Here is an 18,854-nt window from a genome sequence, read left to right as displayed (position 1 = left end):
TGAACCCGCGCTCCCGTGAACCCGCGCGCCCGTGAGCCCTCGCTCCCGTGAGCCCTCGCTCCCGTGAGCCCGCGCGTCCGTGAGCCCGCGTTCCCGTGAGCCCGCGTTCCCGTGAAGAATCCTAGAGTGCCACTGCAGCCTGACCTGAGTTTCGGTTAGTATGTTCAAGACTAGACGTAGTGTAAGTCTGATAACTCCTGGTACGTATTTATCGACCAGTCAGTTAATAATAAACGAGAAATGAATTTTGTGCCCAGGGGGTTGTGCAGGTGCCATGCAAGTTTAAGATGTAGTCCAGTTGGAGAAGAGGTCGTTTCTAGGACAGAGATGTTGCATTTGATATGGTAAAGTCAAACTGAACTTTTTCTAGTTTCTAGTTTATTATGCCTCATTCTTACTGATGTTGGCTTACCAACATTTGTTTCACGTGTATGAGAAACTGCTGCCTGTTTTCTTAAACTAAAAATAAAGGTAAAAGTAATAAAGCTCCTTTAAGAAAACTAGAAGGACCCAAGAACATTGAATTAAAAAGTATACAGGCATTTCACAAGACTTTTCTTTTCCCAGGTTTAATTGGGAAAGTAACTCTTCAGATTCCCTTTTATCGCCCCCACGTGGACCCTTGGGTAATCTCCATCTCTAGCCTTCACTTAATTGGAGCCCCTGAAAAAATACAGGATTTCAATGATGAAAAGGAGAAGCTGTTGGAAAGGGAACGCAAGAAAGCTCTACTTCAAGCCCTGGAGGAAAAATGGAAGGCAAGGCAGAAATCCTTTGGTCTGTAAGCGGCACGGTGAGACTCCCGAAGGGAGCAGAGTGCTGGGTTCCGCTAACACCGGCTCTTTGTCTTGCAGAACGAACGCCAGCGCAAAGGGGAGTCCTACTGGTACTCGGTCACTGCCTCGGTTGTCACGAGAATTGTGGAGAATATTGAAGTAAGTCCATTGACTTTTATAAAGTGCGAACACGAAAGGGACTGACTTCTCAGGTTGAAGTGTATTTCACTCCCTAGTTGCTTCTTTGTCCTGAGTCTCACTGATGCGGGGTGTCCTCTGCAGATAGGGCTGCCTGCTCCGGCATGCCCTTTTCCAGGTGGTGCCAAAAGGAAAACCTGAAAAGCAGGTTCGGGTCCAGGCTCTGGGCACACACATATTTTCAGTTGGTGCGAGTCTGGAGTTTCCGTTTCACTTACGTTTTGCTTCACTTTCTTTTTGAACGTCGGAATTGCACTTGATAAAGGATTTAGCTCCTAAGAAGGCAGGTCACCTAAGCCTTCATGACTGTTGTTTTGAGACCAATCACTCAACCTCTCTGCTCTCAGTTTCTTCACCAATAAAATGAGAGGCAGGATGCATGGCTCTCTGAGATATTTCACTCTCACTGATGTGTCTGGTGGTATCTGATGAGTTAATAGCATTAGAGCTGTTGGCCACATTTTCTGCCTTAATTATAATTTTGTTTTGTCCTCAAAAACTAGATCAGAGTCCACACTAATTTTTGTGAATGTCATGAGTTAGGTTGTACTTATTAGCTCCAGGGTTTTCGTGTATTGTCAAAGTGAGACAGGTCAGATATGTTCAGGGTGTACTGCTTCCCCCCAAAGTGTAGTCTGAGATTGTTGGTTTCACAACTTTAATGAAAAGATTTGTATGTTTGAAGTGACTACTTTGAATTGTTTCAGGCAGCTTTTTTTTTTTTAGCTGTCATTTAAAAAATCTCATTATTATTTTCATTTTACTTACAATAATAGCTTTATTGAGATTTAGTTCACGTACCATGAAGTTCATACTTTTAAAGTGTACAGTCTAGTATTTTTAGCATATGTACAACATTGTGCATTGATCACCACTATCTAATTCCAGAACATCCACATCATCCCCAAAAGAAACGCTATACCCAATAGTAGCCACTCCCAATTTCCCCTCTCTCTTCTGCCGCCTGTAACCCCCAATCTACTTTCTCCATAATTTTGCCTGTTCTGGACACTTCATATAAATGGAATCATATACTATGTGGCCTTTTGTGTCTGGCTTTTACTTACCGTAATGCTTTCAGGGATCATCCATGTTGTAGCATGTATTAGTACTTTATTCCTTTTTATGACTGGAGAATATATTCCACTGTATGGATTGTCAAAGATAAAGTGGGACAGTGACTGCTGACAGAAGGCGAAAGAGCAGAACTCCATTCCAGTTTGCACAGAGGCAACAGGGTCTTTGAAGGGAGAGAGACACAGAGAGAGAGAAAGAGAGAGAGTGTGAGTGTATGAGTGTGAGTGTGTGTGTGTGTGTGTGGGGGGGGCTCAGGTGAAAAATTACGAAGGGTCGATTACTGTAAATGTGATTAGGCCAGCTGTGTCTGCTGTCTAGTCTCTATCCTTCCACAGAGACTGGGACACAGGCCCTATCCTTCCTGATGATTACAGTCAAAGGAATGTCTTTCAGGTCCTAGAGTTGTAGGATCTCTCTTTCCCTTTCCCTCTCTCCTCCTCCCCTCCCTCTCAGTATTTCCGGAGAGGAAGTCAGCCAGAGGAAATCAGCCGGAGAGGGGTTGGATTGTCCCAGGGACATAGCCTTAGGCTCCTAGAAGCCACATCCAGGTGTGGGCAAGTTTCTTAGTACGGAGGTTTGAACAGAGTGTTCCTGCCGAGGGGTTTTGTAGTTCTCAGCTAGACCACATTTTGTGTATCTGCTCATCAGTTGATGGACATTTGGAATAATGCTACTATAAACATTCATGTATAGGGTTTTGTGCAAACATGGTTTCAGTTCTCTTGAGTATATATAGCTAGCAGTAGAGTTGATTAGTCATATGATAACTATGTTTAACTTTTTGAGGAACTATCAAACTTTTCCAAAGAGGCTACACTACACTATTTTATAATTTCACAATATATGAGCATTTCAGTTTCTCCACATCCTCATTAGCACTTGTTATTTTCTGACTTTCGATTATAGGCATAGTAGTGGGTATGAAGTGAAATCTCACTGTGGTTTTAATTTGCATGTCCTTAGTGGCTAATGTCGAGCATCATTTCATATACTTATTGGTCATTTGCATATCTTTTTTGGAGAAAAGTCTGTCCAAATCCTTTGCTCATTTAAAAAATTGGTTTATTTTTTTTTTTAATTGTTGAGTTGTAGGAATTTTTTTTTTAAATATATTTTGGATTTTAGTCCCTTATCAGATATGCGATTCGCAGATATTTCCTCCCGTTCTGTGGGCTGTCCTTTAACTTTCTGTTATGGCTTTTTAATTCATTGAAGCAGAGTGCCTTTTGTGTGGCCTGCCTCCAGGGGCAAGGGAAAATAAATAGATCGGTATGGAGTGCATATGCCCTACTGGCACTCCTGTGTCCAGGTGCAGGGGGACAGAGCTAAGACTAAGATGTCAAAAAGAGGGGGACCAGTTATCTAGTTACAACAGTATGTCTTTAATGTCTCTCTGAGGTGCCTTCTGATATGATCTAATGAAAGTATTGTAGCTCTCTTCTTGATACGCCACTAGTCACATAGAAATGTTGTTCTCGTCCAGTTTGTAGTTATAACTCTGAGGAACTTGAAGAGCATTGGCTACGTGTGTGACGTGCTGATACACGATGTCGGCTGTAATCTGCTTCCATGGCTCAGGGCAGCGTGACTCCTACCTGTAGTATTCCACCTGCGGCAGTTGTCTAAATGTGCTTTTTTCCCCTCTCCTTTGCAGTTAAAAATTCAAGATGTCCATTTGCGTTTTGAAGATGGTATCACCAGTCCTTCCCATCCTTTTGCGTTTGGCATCTGCATTAAGAACGTGTCCATGCAGAATGCTGTGAATGAGCCTGTGAGTATGAAATAAGACTGAACCAGGAGAAAGCAGCAGTCCCAGGGATGTCGGGGCTCTGCCTTTTGTCATTTTGTCTTATGTAAATGAGATCTTTCCACCATGTCCTTTCACTGGCTTGTGTGTCTCTTGTTTGTATGCAACGCAGCTAATTTGCTGAAAAAGGGAAGCAGTTTTCTTTGACCTGTTAATTTCACTCAACCATCAAACACTGGTGCCACCTTTTCATTTTATACATGAAGAAATGGGGGTGCAGAAAGGGTTTCATCTTCGGTTTTCTTCTCCATGCGCCTCAGTAAAATTCCATTTCACAGTTTCAGCTACCACCTGGCAATTTTGCCGATGGCTTCCACTTCTTGGATTCCGTTCTCCACCTCCCTTCTGACCTTCATATTCGTGGTCTTTACTCACGGGACACCTCTAGGGCATTTTCGGTTTGTCATAACGGAAACGATCCCATTATATTCCACCTGCCTGATTTGTTCCTCTGAAACCAACTTTGCCCCCTTATTCTCTAACATGTTACTGAGTGTTCAGACACACACGTGAGAACTAGCATCTTATGAGCCTTTTATGTGCGAGGCACTGTTCTTAGTGCTTTGCGTGATTTACCTCATGGGATTCTCATTCCTTTTCACCAACACTCTTACCCTCATGTTACAGCTGAGGACGCTAAGGTGCAGAGAGGTGAAGTGAGTTGAGCCATTTCTTGAACCCAGATGGACCAGCTTAGATCAGGGCTTGGCAAGGTGTGGTCTGTGGGCCAAATTGGCCCCCAGCCTGTTTTTGTAAATACTTATTGGGTCACTGCCATGCCCATTGTTTATGTATTGTCTAAGGCCACTTTTGTGCTGCAGTGGCAGAGTTGAGTAGTTATAAAAGAGACTATCTGGTTTACAAAGCCTTACTATTTCCTTTCTGGCCCTTTTCAGAAAATGTTGGCCATCCCTGCTGCAGAGCATGCGTTCTTATCCACCACACTCATTTCTAGAAGCTTCATGCTCATCCTTCACTTCTTATTCCTCAGCTTTCTCATGTCCATTTGGTCACAGCGTCCTGCCAGTTTTTCCTGAAAAATGTTTCAAAGGTGGCTTTTCTCTTATCCTCACTGCAACTGTCTGAGGTTAGGATCCTGTTCACTTTTCCTTGGGCTGATAAAATATCCTGTTCTGTGACCTCCTTGCTCCCATCCCAGGCTCTTGACTCATCGTCTACCGATGCTCTCCACCCTTTTCCATATCACAGCACACGTAGGAAAAAGGTAGTATTTGTACAGGACACTGGGGCAAATGGATGTGTTTGCTTGGGGGCTGCTGGTAGCTAGCTTAGAGTAACCAAATATTTCTAAAAAGTGACTTGATCTTAGAAATTTGCTCATTATCTTGACACACTCCGTGGCTCATTTTCTCTGGCCCACCAAGTCGGGGGAGCCGTGCTTTGCACTGTGGCCAGAGTTCTGTTTTTAAAACACATAGATGGCCCGGTCAAAGCCCTCATGGGCTCCACGTCACTCACACTGTGGACTCCACACTCCTTGGTAGGGCACATGCTTCCTTTCCTGGCATATCAGTGCTCCTGGGCTGCCATAACAAATTACCACAAACCAGATGGCTTCAAACAGCAGAACTCTGAGCTCTAGTTCTGGAGGGTAGAAGTCCAAAGCGAAGGTGTGGGTGGAGTTGGTTCCTTCCGGAGGCTCTGAGGGAGAGACTGTCCCATGCCTTTCTCCTGGCTTCTGCTGGCAATCTTGGCACTCTTTGGCTTGTAGATGCGTCACTCCAGTCTCCGCCCCTGCCTTCAGATGACCTTCTCTCCATGTGTCCATTTTCTTCTGACAAGGGCACCAGTCATTAGATTAGAGCCCACCCGAATCCGACATGACCTCATTTTAATTTGATGACATCTGTGAAGACCCTGTTTCCAAATAAGGTCCTTTTCACATGTTTGGGGAGAACAGGAGTTTGGAGGGGGAGGAAGCTATTCACCCTAGTACACTTAGTCATATTTCAGGCTGCTTTTCTCAAGACTTAACTAACCGCCCACTCCAAATATGTGTTCACACACACGTACCAGTGCTGCCCCCATTACACAAGTACAGTGCTCCAGTTGCACAGACGTAGTCACCGTCCTCTGACGATATCGGGCCTTCTGTATCGTCTGCCCTACTCTTTGAACTGTGTCCCAGTCCTTCACTCTTAGCCTACCCTGTGCCCGAAATTTACATATCTGTTGATACCCACTCACTCAGTGAGGCTTTCTCTTTGTTTGCTCATGGCATCTTAGATATTCTTTCTCTGCTTCCTCCTGCTTAACTCCAGCTGTTTGCATGTTTGTATCCCCAGCTAGCTAGATTTTAAGCTCTGTAAGAGCAAAACCATATTTTAATTTAGTTTTGATCCCCAGCACCTTGCAGAGTGCCTGATGCATGATTCCTCACAAATGGCTTGTTGAATGAATTTGCGAATAGAGAGAGTCATCTTGTTTGCTTTCCTGTCTCTCTTCAGGTACAGAAATTGATGCGGAAGAAGCAGTTAGATGTGGCAGAGTTTAGCATCTACTGGGATGTCGATTGCACTTTATTGGGGGATTTGCCTCAGGTGGAATTGCAGGTATGATTCTGGCAAAGGGCTTTATTGCAGCACTGCACTGAAGTGAAGTGGTGTAGGATCCCTGTCATGTAGGTTCTTGTTCTCTGCGTCTGATTTCCATTCCCATCCCTCATCCCCCATAGGCACCCACTCGCATATCTGTTCCTTAAGGTACTAGCTATGTATATAACTGAACAATATGTAATGTTTTGTGTATGTTTTTCATTTATACTGTATTACAGATTTCTTTTTTTTGCACTTAAAGCTATGTTTTTAAGATTGATCAGTGTTGTTGTTTATACTTGTAGTTTATTGCTTCCGATGACTGCATAGCATTTCACTATGTGCATCAAACATATTATAGTTGCCCATCCTTTTAGCCACCATATACTATGCGTTCATATTTTCAGTGAACAAAGCATCAGATCTGATTCTTAAAGAAGAGCTTTCTTATTATGTTTATGTTGAAACTTCCCTTTCAATAGCATTCCTTTAAGAAATACTTAGAAGGTCATTATAAATCATTGGATATAAGGTATTACAGTTCGTGAAGCATTAAAACAAATCTATAATCTCAGTTTAATCTTTTTTTTAAAGAAATCGTAGGTGGTTTAAGTGAAACAGAGAAAAAGGACTCATTTTTCCCCACCCAAGGTTGTCTTTGGTTTGCGTGCTGTTGTGCAGAATAGTTTTTTGCTAATTTGATTAAATAAATACTGTATCTCCATACAGTAAAGTAGTATGCAGCTCTATAAAGCAAAGGCTAGGATCTTTATGATGAATATGTAATAGGCTCTAAAATATAGTATTATGTTTAAAAAACCAAGGTGAAACAGCATATATACCATTTGTATAAGAATGGTTAAAAAAACAGAAAATTATAGATTTGTCTGAATATGTACAGATGTTTCTGGTGGATTGCATAAGAAACCAGTATTATCGTTTGCCTCTGGGGAGGATAATTAGGTGGCTGGAGGATGGGAGTGGGGAGATAGTTCACCCTTTTTTGCCTTTAAATTTTAAACCAGGTGACTGTATTACCTAATAAAAAATATAAACAAAATTTTAAAAATGCTAGAGAGTTTTCGATTCCCTGTTTTATCTTGTTTTTGGGTTCTGATGTAATATATGCACCACATGTAACTTGACCCTAAACACGTTTGCTACAATGACAGATGTTCTTGTGACACTCAGGAGGCCATGGACAAGAGCATGGAGAGTCGCGATCATCACTACATCTTGGAGCCCGTGTGCGCATCTGCTCTTTTGAAGAGAAACTGCTCCAAGGAGCCTCTGCGGTCTCGGCACAGTCCCCGTGTCGAGTGTGATATCCAGCTGGAGACCATTCCCCTGAAACTCTCCCAGGTACTCGTCCTGGTGGTTTCTGTGCACCCCGCTGGATGCATAGACAGGCCGAAGGAAGCATGTTGATAGGAGGGTCTCGAGATTTCACAGTAGCCGGTGGGGAAGAAAGTGCACGGAGACCAAGGTCGTGGTAGACGCAGAACCCACTGTCTGTCGTTCAGTCAGGTTGGGTTGATCTCAGGTTAGTTTTGATGTTTTTAAATGCTGAAGGAAGAATACAAGAGGCACAGTAAATATCAACACTTAACTGTCTGTGTCCGGAGAGAAATGCCGCTCGATGCTGAGATCTGGTCTAGTTTACACTGGATTTCAATACAGTGGATTAACTAATAGGAATTGTTCTAGTTGGAGATACGTCTTAACTGGGTAAAAGAAACATCACTTCTAACCTAGTGTCTTTTAACCTCCAACACAAAGCTGCAATCCCGGCAAATCATGGAATTCCTCAAGGAGCTGGAACGAAAGGAGAGGCAGGTGAAGTTTCGAAAATGGAAACCCAGAGTGGCTGTATCTGACAAGTAAGGGCTTGTAAATTGTTGGATATGACATGCATTTTATAGCATGGGGTTTTTGTTTGTTTGTTTATTTTTGTTTTTTGGAATATTGAGCAGAGATAGGCCTCACTGTCCTTTACACATGGTTGGAGAGAAAAGTACGGTTGATTTTTCTGGCCTTTAAAATACCATTTCTGTTGTTTATCTTGTTTTTTTGTTGTTGTTGTTGTTGTCATTGTTACTGTTTATCTTGTTGATATTGTCTGTTGATTTGGTGTTGTGGGTTTAGTGTTCGACCAAGTGTGGTAGAATTGAGAAGACCCTTTCAGTCTCGTTTGGCAGGTAGACTGGTGTGGCCCTAGTGGCATCTGATTGTGCAGTAATCTTTGAACCTTTGGCAGAAATCTTTGAACCTACTTCCCTATGTTTTTTCGCCCAGACTGTTGGGTCAACACTTATGTAGTACACTTATAACTTCTGTAGCAAAAGTAAACCTTTTCATGTTGCAGTGATAAACTTGGCCAGTCCAATATAGTAAAACTTTTTCCAGTCCTGTGTTATTTCCATGTCTTTTCTGAAGTGTTCCATTTAAAATCTTTAGTAGTCAAATCCTTGGTAAATATCTTCTGATGGTATTTATCTTACAGTCATCAGTTGAGTAATATATAACTATTGATGTATAAATTGAGGATCTGTTATTTGATGTTCTTGGCCACTAGATTTCTTTTCTCCACATGTTGAGTTTAGTCTAATATTAGAATGGGTTTGAGGCATAAACTGATGGCCGATGGGAGAAAAGATATCTCAGAAGAGGACTGCCCTGGGTTGATAGCTTTTATTGTAAGACGTAATTACATTGTTATGAACTATTTCAGCTGCCGGGAATGGTGGTATTTTGCTTTGAACGCTAACCTGCATGAGATCAGAGAGCAGAGGAAGCGCTGCACCTGGGACTTCTTGTTGCACCGTGCCCGCGATGCTGTGTCTTATACTGACAAATACTTCAGCAAATTAAAAGGAGGCTCGCTGTCTGCAGAGGACGAGGTGAGAGGACTGTCATCTTGCACGTGTTATCTTCATTCAGAGGATAAGACTGTTCTTTCAAAGGCTGACAAAATTGGAATCTGTGAAGGAATCAAGTCCCTTGCTAAGGATTATAATTTCGCAGGATAGAGTTAGTCTTACTCGGGTGAGAACTTTCTGGAAGGCCACGGTCTTACCTTGGCCAGAAGCATTCTCCACCTTCTGCTGCTGGAGAGCCAGCTTTGGAGTGGTCCTGCCACGCCCCTGCAATGCCTCCATGCCCATGCCCCTCCCCCAGCTCTCTGCAGAGCTCACAGAGACTTCTCATCTAGTCACTGATACCTCTTCAAAGCCCGAGCCTCATCCCCTTTCCTCTGAGTTGCAGTTAATCTCTGTGGTCTTTGGCCTACATTTTCCCTAAACCTAGTTGATTTGATTGACCCAGGGATTTTTTGGAGGTAGGGCTAGGTAGGTGGTGAAGGCAGGCTCTTACTCTAGGTAATTGTAGGGCTAGAGACCCTGGGGCCCACCACCCCTGGAGTACTGGGTGGACTCCAGCCTTGATCTCTTGTCTGCTCATCCTTTTCCTGGCAGGGGGGAATGGGGATTGCTTTGCTCCTTGGTTTGTTTTGGTTTTGTGAGCGTCAGTTTTTGCAAAGCAGTTCAGACCGTCTCTGGTCTTCAGCTTAGGTACGGTATATCTCTTAACTAACTGTTTTTAGTAAGTCCTTCCAAGCAAAAAGGAATATTACTTTCCCTTTAGCAGTTGTCTTACCTCAGGCTGCCAGAACAAAAGGCCATAGATTGGGTAGCTTAAAAAAAACAGATGTTGGTTTTTCCACAGTTGCGGAGGCTGGGATCAAGGTGCCAGCGTGGGTGGTTCTGGTGAGAGCTCTCTTCCTGGCCACCTCCTCACTGTGTGCTCACGAGGCCTCACCGTGAGTGGAGCGAGGTCTATCTCCTTTCTCTTAGAAGGGCACTAATCTCATCTTGAAGCCCTACTCTCATGACCTCATGTAGATGTAATCCCAAAGGCTCCAACTCCAGATCTCATCACATTGGCCTTAAAGCTTCAGCATAGGAATTTGTGGGGAGGGGCACAAGCATTCAGCCCATGACAGCGCCCTACGGTGTGGGGAGCACAGCCGTGCTGGGTCCCTAGGATTCTCACCTCTCCTGCCAACACCCGGAGGCACTACCCACTCACCTCGTTCATGCTTTTTCACCAGTGTCAGGCATGGTTACTGACATGGAAATTTATGAAAAGGATGGAATAAACCAGATGTTTTGTTTCGGATGGTTTTCTTAAAGATGCAGGCACAGACATGGAGGGAGAAAAAAACATAAATTATAATTGAGGTGAGCAAGGAAATGCATCTAATCTCCTTTTCTTAATGTTAGGACATAAAAAACGGTTTAGGATAGTTAATTCTATAGTCTTTTGCCTCTTAGCATGTAGCTTAGCCAAGCTAAGCTGCCACTGTTCTTTTCTAACTAGTGTGAAACAAAATGACCACTTCCTTTCAAACATCCCATGTGAAACAAAGGAGCCGGAGGCCTACGCATTGCGCAGATTTGCTCCTTAGTTTCTTCATCTGAAGTGGGAGGGGTAATAACTAGTCACCTGTTCTGGTCAGCAGAGGTAACACATGTGGAAGTACTCCAAACTCCGTTAGTGCCGCGCCAAGCGTGGGATGTGACAGCAGCACGTACACTTCAGTTACCCGTTTTGAACTAAGTGTTGTTCCTTGCTGCCTCCACGCTTGCCATTATTCTCAGAGGCCAAGTAGAATCCTTAAACTTCGGTGGAAGAGCCGTTTAAACCAGAAACATGGCAGCCGTGCGCCTGTTTGTCTTCACTGTCTCCTGGCCTTCAGTGGAGATGGTGACAGTCCTTCACAGTGTCCACTTTCCCTGGAGCTGTAATACCGGTTTTGTTTGTTTTTGTTTTCACCCACACAGGAGGAAATGCGTCGGATTGAAGAGGAGCAGAGCTTTGAGGAGTTGAAGATTTTGCGTGAACTGGTTCACGAACGATTTCACAAACAAGAAGAGCTGGCAGAGGTAAGAAATTCCATGTGAGAAGGTGCGTTCAGACCCAGCGCACATAAAAAAGTGCTTCGGTTTGGATGCACTTGTGCCTCAGTGGGAGACAGAATCCCCGGTGCCAGGCCCCAGCATGTGTCTGTCCCTGGTACTCATGTTTGCTCATTGTTGATTGATGCAGAGCCTGCGAGAGCCTCAGTTTGATTCTCCGGGAGACTCTCCTGGAGACTCGGAAGCTGGTGGAGGCAGCGGGATGCTGCAGTATCTGCAGTCCTGGTTTCCGGGCTGGGGCGGCTGGTACGGGCAGCAGACCCCTGGAGGGAAGCCCGTCGAGGGGCTGTCGGCAGAGCAGCACGAGCAGTGGGCTCCTGAGGAGATCCTGGGTAAGTGGCAGCTGGCCTTCGCTTTACCCCCTGGGCCGCAGTGAAGGGAGGTGGCTGGTTCATAAGAATCGTCTGGTATTGTGGAGTGGCCCGTGGTATTTTGCAAATAAAAAACAAAGTAGACGTTTGTAAAACAGTTTGTCTCATGTTCATCGAGGCAGAGAGAGGATGTTTTGAGAGACTTCATTTGCAACTGTTAGTAAATTTGAAGGTTAGTACGGTTTCAGGTAGATCCGAGCGACAGCAATTGTAAGGAACCTAAATTGGAGCAAGTTCAGAAGTTTGAAACTCAGAAGCTTAGGCCCCAGTCCAGAACCACTCTGTAGACCCGCACCGTCCAGTATGGTATCCACAGCCACAAACGGCTATTGAAATTTGAATAGATTATAATTAAATGAAATTAAAAAATTCACTTCCTCAGTTGCTCTAGCCACATTAGCCACTTGAGCCAGCAGTACCCAAAGCCACTTGTGGTTAATGCTGGACGGTGCAGACAGAGAAGGTTTCACTGGATTGGGCGGCACTGCTTATACTGCCATGAATCCTCACATCCTCCAAGGTTGGTAATAAGTTAATAAGGGACTTTATAAAGCAGTTGGGGTCGTCGTCTTAATATCAGTGAATAAAACAGTCACCCACAACTTTGGAGTTCTTTTCTAAAAAAGGGAAGAATAGCTAAATAATCTCATCATGGCTCTGATCAGCGTGCTGGCTGTGCTTTTTACATTTTCCCACGTGTTTCCCCCTCACGCCAGGCACTGAGGAGTTTTTCGACCCCACTGCAGACGCCTCGTGCATGGACACGTACACAAAGCGAGACCACGTCTTTGCCAAACTGAACTTGCACTTGCAGCGAGGCACTGTGACTCTGTCGCATCAGGGACAAGGAACGCCTCACACAGATGAACATGCCTTCATGCAGCTTGAGTTTTCAGGTACTGCCCCCGAGAGCCACTGATGGTGTCGGTCTCTTCACGCGAGTCTCATTGTTTGAGGTCGTTATGTTCTAGAAGGCTGCCGTGAACACCGAAATATGAACACTGAACCATTGCCCCTGCGGGGAACAGGGGTTAGCTGGCTGTAACATTCATCAGCCGATCAGTACGTAACCTTGTTTTATGTGTGATTGCACTTAAAGACACTTTATTTAATATACACTGTTAATTCGTCGATATTGAACTTGTGGCCAGCGGCACCGCAGCTCATGCCTGAGCGAAGCTTACCTAATACACACATTTCCCCTGTGTGTGAGGCACACTACAGCGTGTTTCTGCTGGGACATGCTATACAGCACTTCAGCACTGTGCTTGGGGACCATTTTGAATGGTGAAATCAACAAAAAGCACAAAAATGCAAAAAACTTGGCATTAGACAGACCATGAAGCGGTCACTGTGTATATAGTATGAAAGCTGAAACAGGAAGGCAGAGCGTTCCTTTATTCAGCCTCAGATGGGAACGTGTGTGTCAGGCGACTCAAATGTTTTGCTGCTCTGCGCATGTCCTGGAAAGCATTTGATTTTGGGGCTCCAAAAAAATTTTAGTAGGAAAATTCACAGGTATGGAATCTGCCAATAATGAGGACTATTTGACTTCTTTTTGTGACTTTGAATTAAAGGTGTATAAATAAATACCCAGATGTTGGCTTTCACATCTCATAAATATTTTTATTTCAATTCATAAAATAGCCACTTATCTGAGATTTCTCAGTATAGCTTAAAGCAAATGACCAAGCCAGTTTGCATGACTATAATCTTGAGAGCTGAGATATCATAAACTTAGTGTGAACTAGCAGATTTTAATTGTAAAGTGCTCTGTTTTTAAAATTCATTTTGCTAGGTAGTGTCTACTATTCCTTATGTATCTATATAAGTAGATTTATAAATATAGATATATAGATAGGGATTTTTTTGGTTTTAATTTCAAGGAAAAATTGTTCATGCTATCTAATAGTTCTCTATAAAATATTATACCTAATGCTTTTAAGACACTTTAGGCTGTCCCGGCATAGTGCCAACTCTTACATTTATTTTTTGTAGATGTAAAACTTCTAGCAGAGTCTCTGCCTCGAAGACACTCCTCCTTGCTTCTAGTCCGGTTGGGTGGACTCTTTCTTCGAGACCTGGCCACAGAAGGAACCATGTTCCCACTTCTTGTCTTCCCTAATCCGGTACGTACAACGGTGGGGCGATGACTCCATCTAGGGTGTGGCGGATGCTGGTCTGTTCAGGCAAGCGATAAGTAATAGTAACGTGATTCATTTTGACACTTGATCATCTTGAGACAGATGGACCAATTAAAAACAAACTGGAGTTGGATAAGTGTTTGAATTTGGTAGAGAGCACATGTTGGTGGGATTTATGGCAGTGCCTTCTTCCTCTCCTGGGTTGTGGCCACAATGGAATAATGTGCTCTGATTCGGAAGAAAATGCCATAAGAACCAGTTTGCATTTCCTCTCTCTCTGGTAGTCATTTTCATGCATTCTGACCCTCCGTCCCTTGGTGGGACCTCTCATTTTTCCACAGTGCCAAATGAGAACCACCTCACATTTTCTATATCTGTGCTAATTTTTATATAGAATATTCTTTATTCATTAGATCTTTGATTTATCAAATTGGCAAAGAGATGGTCAGAATAATGGAATATTTAGCCACTTACTCTGCCCATATATTTTTTGGTACATGGATTGTGAGGAGGGAGAGAGTCCACAGTGCAAGTTTGAAAAGCTATATGTGCTTAATATTCGTTGAGCAATCGTTCATTCAATGCGCTGAAGGCAAAGCGGCACACTGCCAGTACGAAGGGCAAGTCGTGGTTTTACTAGGTTGGGAAAAAGGCACAAAGCAGGGTGGGCGGTCTGTAAGTCCTCCGTAACCTGATGTCAGATGAGTTGTGGTTTGGGTGTGCTCAGCGAGAGTGATGCCGGAGGGTACAACGTGAGCGTGTGTGCACAGTGACTTGTCCCATCTCCCCCTAACATTTATGCATTTTATGTGTTTAATAGCAAAAAGAAGTCGGCAGAGTCTCACAGTCTTTTGGTCTCCAAACACCTGCAGACAGAAGTGATCATTACTCTGGTAATTCGTCATATGTTCTTAAAACTAATCCTGAAAGATATCATGGTTAGGGGGACAGGTCAGTAGTCTTGGTCAGCGGGAAAGAGGGTGCGTGACCTGTTTCGTGCCAGCTGTTTGCTGTGTGGGTCTGCTTTTGACCTGGAGTCAGCCAGGTGCCCTCCGCCAACCCGCCTGTCACCGACGACCTCGCAGGGCATTTGGGTTCTTGGTTGCCGTAATGGGAGCAAATACGACAACCAGTCTTGAGGATTCCTGTTGTGCTTAAGGGTCAGGTCTTACCCAGTTCTCTGTTTTACAAAACATGCATGAATGTGAACCCCGTGGAAAGTAGTTTAGGAAATGTCTGTTCTCCGGAATCCCTCCCAGGTCTAGTAAGACTAAGGGGATTACTTCTGCTGTGTTCCATTTCCTGTCTCTGGTTCTTTCCCGTAGCTGCGGACCCAGACGACCCTGTTTTTGAGATGCTGTACGAGAGGAACCCAGTGCACAGCCATTTCGAGAGGCGGCTGAATGTCAGCACGAGGCCCTTGAACATCATATATAACCCCCAGGCTATTAAAAAAGTGGCAGACTTTTTCTACAAGGGAAAGGTTCATACCTCAGGTTAACTTTTTTGTTTGTTTGCTCTTCTGTTGTTTCCTCAGACCCCCTTTCCTGTCGTTTCTAGTGCTCTGGACAAGGGTTATTATACATTCAGGCGATGGGGTAATGGGTGGGTGGGTTGTCCTTCGCTGCTGAATCAAATTAGAGGTGCTAGGAAAGTCAGTTTTCCAAGAGAAATCAGTACCCTTAAATATTTTCTCTCCCTTTGCCTCCATTTAGCAAATGTTATTCATTACTTCCCGTTTCATTAGGGTGGTGGTTTCCTTGGCTACTTAGGATACTTTAGACCAGTGAATTTAGGAGTCATGTTCAAGAATTTCCTTCTAGGTGACAGACAAGGTCAGTGGTCTGTTTTACTTGCTTGGCGCTGCGTTAAATACTGCAGAGTTCATCACTGCCCTGTCCCACATCATCATCGATTTTGTTCCTTTGTTCCTTCCTTTGTTCCCCAAAAGGATTTGAAGCAGTACGTGCAGAAAAAGCACTTTTATTGGCAGAGAACTTGAAAAACAGTATTACTTTGCTAAATGTATCTCTCCCCCACCTCTTTATAATAATGAAGATGTTTTAGTTTTTGGTCCATTTTTTGAGTCTTTTCATGGGAACAGTAGCCATAAAATGTCTTGGCTTCATTGCTCCATCACTGACAGACTATAGGGGAATTTCCTTCTAAATTCCGTTTTCTCTTTCAACGTAATGTCATGCTTTTAAGAATTTTTGAAATACAGTAGTTTGGAATCTTTCAGACAATGGTTCTGGAAATTCTGGTAAATCTGGCACCCACCGTTCCCTACTGCCTTTTTCTCTGTGGCTGCCCCCCTGCCCCCCACCCCCACCCCCCGCCCTCTTCGTCTCTTTCCTGTTCCCCTGCAGTATACCCCATCAGGCCGGGGCGAGGAGCTACTGTGCAGATTGCCGTTTAGCTTTGGTGGAAGCTCTTGTTGAGAGCAGATGTGGCGGTGCTTTCTGCTACCCAGCCATGTGACAGTTCTGACTCTTCCCGTCTGTTCCCAATCTTGCAGGTTTTGGTTATCAGTCTGAACTTGAGTTGAGAGTGGCCGAAGCTGCCCGAAGACAGTACAACAAACTGAAGATGCAGACCAAGGCAGAAATCCGACAAACTCTCGATCGTTTGCTAGTGGGCGACTTCATTGTAAGTGGGGGTACATAAACGCCCTTAGCGGGGTGGGGAAGGGACAAGCATTCTCCTGCTAAGTCCTTTACCTGCTGTGGATAGGCATGCTTGTATCACTTATGCTCATTAAATTGAAAATACGGAATCCTTATCAGCTAGCAAAAGTTACCTCATGTCTTTTACAATCAGTGTTTAATGAAAGGAAAAAAGCGAGTGACTGACTAGATCATGTTTCTCCCTTGTACCAAATTTGGTACGAATGGGACCTCTTCCTGCTGCTCATCTTTGTTCCGTTTCCTAGACCCGATATTTTGTAAATGTTTCACTCATGAATACCCTCTTTTCACTTATTGTTACCAGAAGAAAAGACTAGATCGATTCCCCAGTTTCTGTTCCAGGGCATGGTGGTCGCTTTGTGATGCTAAGTGACCAGCTGATGTAAGGCTGCCATAGATAGGGAGAGCCAAGGGACGGTTTCTTACAGTGGCTGGAGGTGCACTGCTGAGAGGCAGCGGCAGGTGGAGCAGTGACAGCGTGGCTTCCTTCGGACAGTGCAGACAGAGCCAGTTGGAGGTGTAAGGGGTGGCACGAGTGTTCTAAGTGAAATGTTTAGGGGTGCGTAATATGCGATGGACAGTTCGTCGTGTTTTTTGTTTTTGTGTGTGCATTTGAACACAAGCTGCAATTAGTATCCTCTTAGACAAAGAGGTTTCTTTTTGATGACATATGAATTAGTTTTTACTACATACATGTAATTTAGGCCAATTTTAGTTGCAGGGAAGAACAGGTAAGAAATTCATGAATTGTTATCTTTTCAATATTTCAAATATCAAAGCTCATGTTTTTCACTAAGATTTTGGCATGAAAGTTCATCGTTACTAGCGTCCACGAATGAAAAAAAAGTTTAGATTTCTATGTTTATTCGAGTTCCTTCGTTTCTATAGTACTTTAAAGTATTAAGTTCTGTAAACTTAGAAGCAAGATCTTTCTTACACTAAAGATCATTAAAAAGAACAGACAAACCTCCAGACCAGTAATCTGCTCCCCACTGCCCCCCTCACCCCAACTTAAGACATTTGCCGGTGATAGTGTCTTATCTTCAAGCATTTGGGTGCTTTCGTTTTGAACTTTCTGCTCCAATATCATAGACCATTAAGCCATGCTGTAGCACAAGGTGTGGCCTTCGGAAAGGCCTGGGCCCCCACTTGAAAAGCTGTTCAGTTTCAGCAGTGTAAAGTTGTTTAATTATAGTTTATTTTATTTCTACAGGAGGAGAGTAAACGGTGGAGTGTACGACTAGATATTTCTGCCCCTCAAGTGATATTTCCTGATGATTTCAAATTCAAGAATCCTGTGTTAGTTGTCGTGGATCTAGGAAGAATGCTGCTGACGAATACCCAAGGTATAGTGTGAATGCGAAGTGCTGGAACCATCTCGGTAGGTTGATCTGTCCAGGTAAAGCTTAAAAAAAGGTTTATATAACATTTTTAAAACTGAAGTTTGCGCATTCCTTTTTAAATAATAGCTTTATCGAGATATATTTTAAAATGCACGATTTAGTTGTTTTTGGTATATTGTTGAAATTGGGCAACTGTCACTATTATCGAATTCTGGAACATTTTCATCATCCCAAGAAGAAATTGTAAACCCATTAGCGGTCACTCTCCATTACTCCCTGTCCTCGCCCCTGCCAACCACTAGTCTTCCTACCTCGATAGATTTACCGATTCTAAATAATTTCATAAGAATGGATTCGCACAGTGTGGCCTTTTTATGTCTGACTTCCTTCACTTAGCGTAATGTTTTCAGGGTTTATCCATGTTGTGTCGTGTATCAGTACTTCTTTCTTATTTAAAACTGAATAATATTCCTTTGTGCAAACATACCACACTTTACTCATCCATCCATCAGATGATGGACATTCTCTTGTTTCCACTTTACGGCTATCAGGCTTATGCTGCTGTGAACATTCACGTATGGGCTTTTGTGTAGACATATATTTTCAGTTTCTTGGGTGTACTTCAGTGCGGAAGTGCTCGTTCATCCGGTAACTTTACATGTCATGTTTTGTGGAGCTGCCAGATTGTTTTCAAGTATGGCTACTCCATTTTACTACGTGTGAGGGTCCGGTTTCTCTGCATTCTCACCGACACGTGTTATGTCTTTTGGATTAGAGCCATTTTTATGGATGCGAAGTAGTGTTTCATTGTGGTTTTTGTTTTTCTTACATGACATTTTGTATTTTAATCAACATTATTTCCTTAGTACTTAATTTTAGGAATAGAGGTTTAATTTAGGGATATTAGAAACATGTATAAA

The 18,854-nt window shown here is 43.5% G+C and overlaps 1 protein-coding gene across 1 annotated transcript in view; it reads left to right on the top strand.

Moving 5' to 3' along the window:
- VPS13D (vacuolar protein sorting 13 homolog D) overlaps positions 1-18,854 on the top strand; it is a 226,076-nt gene that overhangs the window by 13,270 nt on the left and 193,952 nt on the right. Inside the window, exons 5-19 of the mRNA XM_023532655.1 lie at positions 568-758; positions 855-935; positions 3,706-3,822; positions 6,327-6,431; positions 7,605-7,775; positions 8,193-8,293; positions 9,145-9,313; positions 11,255-11,356; positions 11,520-11,721; positions 12,477-12,656; positions 13,759-13,889; positions 14,725-14,797; positions 15,230-15,400; positions 16,423-16,553; positions 17,805-17,937. Of these exons, the coding sequence (XP_023388423.1) occupies positions 568-758; positions 855-935; positions 3,706-3,822; positions 6,327-6,431; positions 7,605-7,775; positions 8,193-8,293; positions 9,145-9,313; positions 11,255-11,356; positions 11,520-11,721; positions 12,477-12,656; positions 13,759-13,889; positions 14,725-14,797; positions 15,230-15,400; positions 16,423-16,553; positions 17,805-17,937 (2,058 nt within the window). The remainder of the gene's footprint in view (positions 1-567; positions 759-854; positions 936-3,705; positions 3,823-6,326; positions 6,432-7,604; positions 7,776-8,192; positions 8,294-9,144; positions 9,314-11,254; positions 11,357-11,519; positions 11,722-12,476; positions 12,657-13,758; positions 13,890-14,724; positions 14,798-15,229; positions 15,401-16,422; positions 16,554-17,804; positions 17,938-18,854) is intronic.

This window comes from Pteropus vampyrus, unplaced genomic scaffold (genome assembly GCF_000151845.1).
Source record: "Pteropus vampyrus isolate Shadow unplaced genomic scaffold, Pvam_2.0 Scaffold86, whole genome shotgun sequence".
Classification (NCBI taxonomy): domain Eukaryota; kingdom Metazoa; phylum Chordata; class Mammalia; order Chiroptera; family Pteropodidae; genus Pteropus; species Pteropus vampyrus.
The sequence above is the reverse complement of the archived record's forward strand: the minus strand, read 5'-3'. Positions and strand labels throughout refer to the sequence as shown.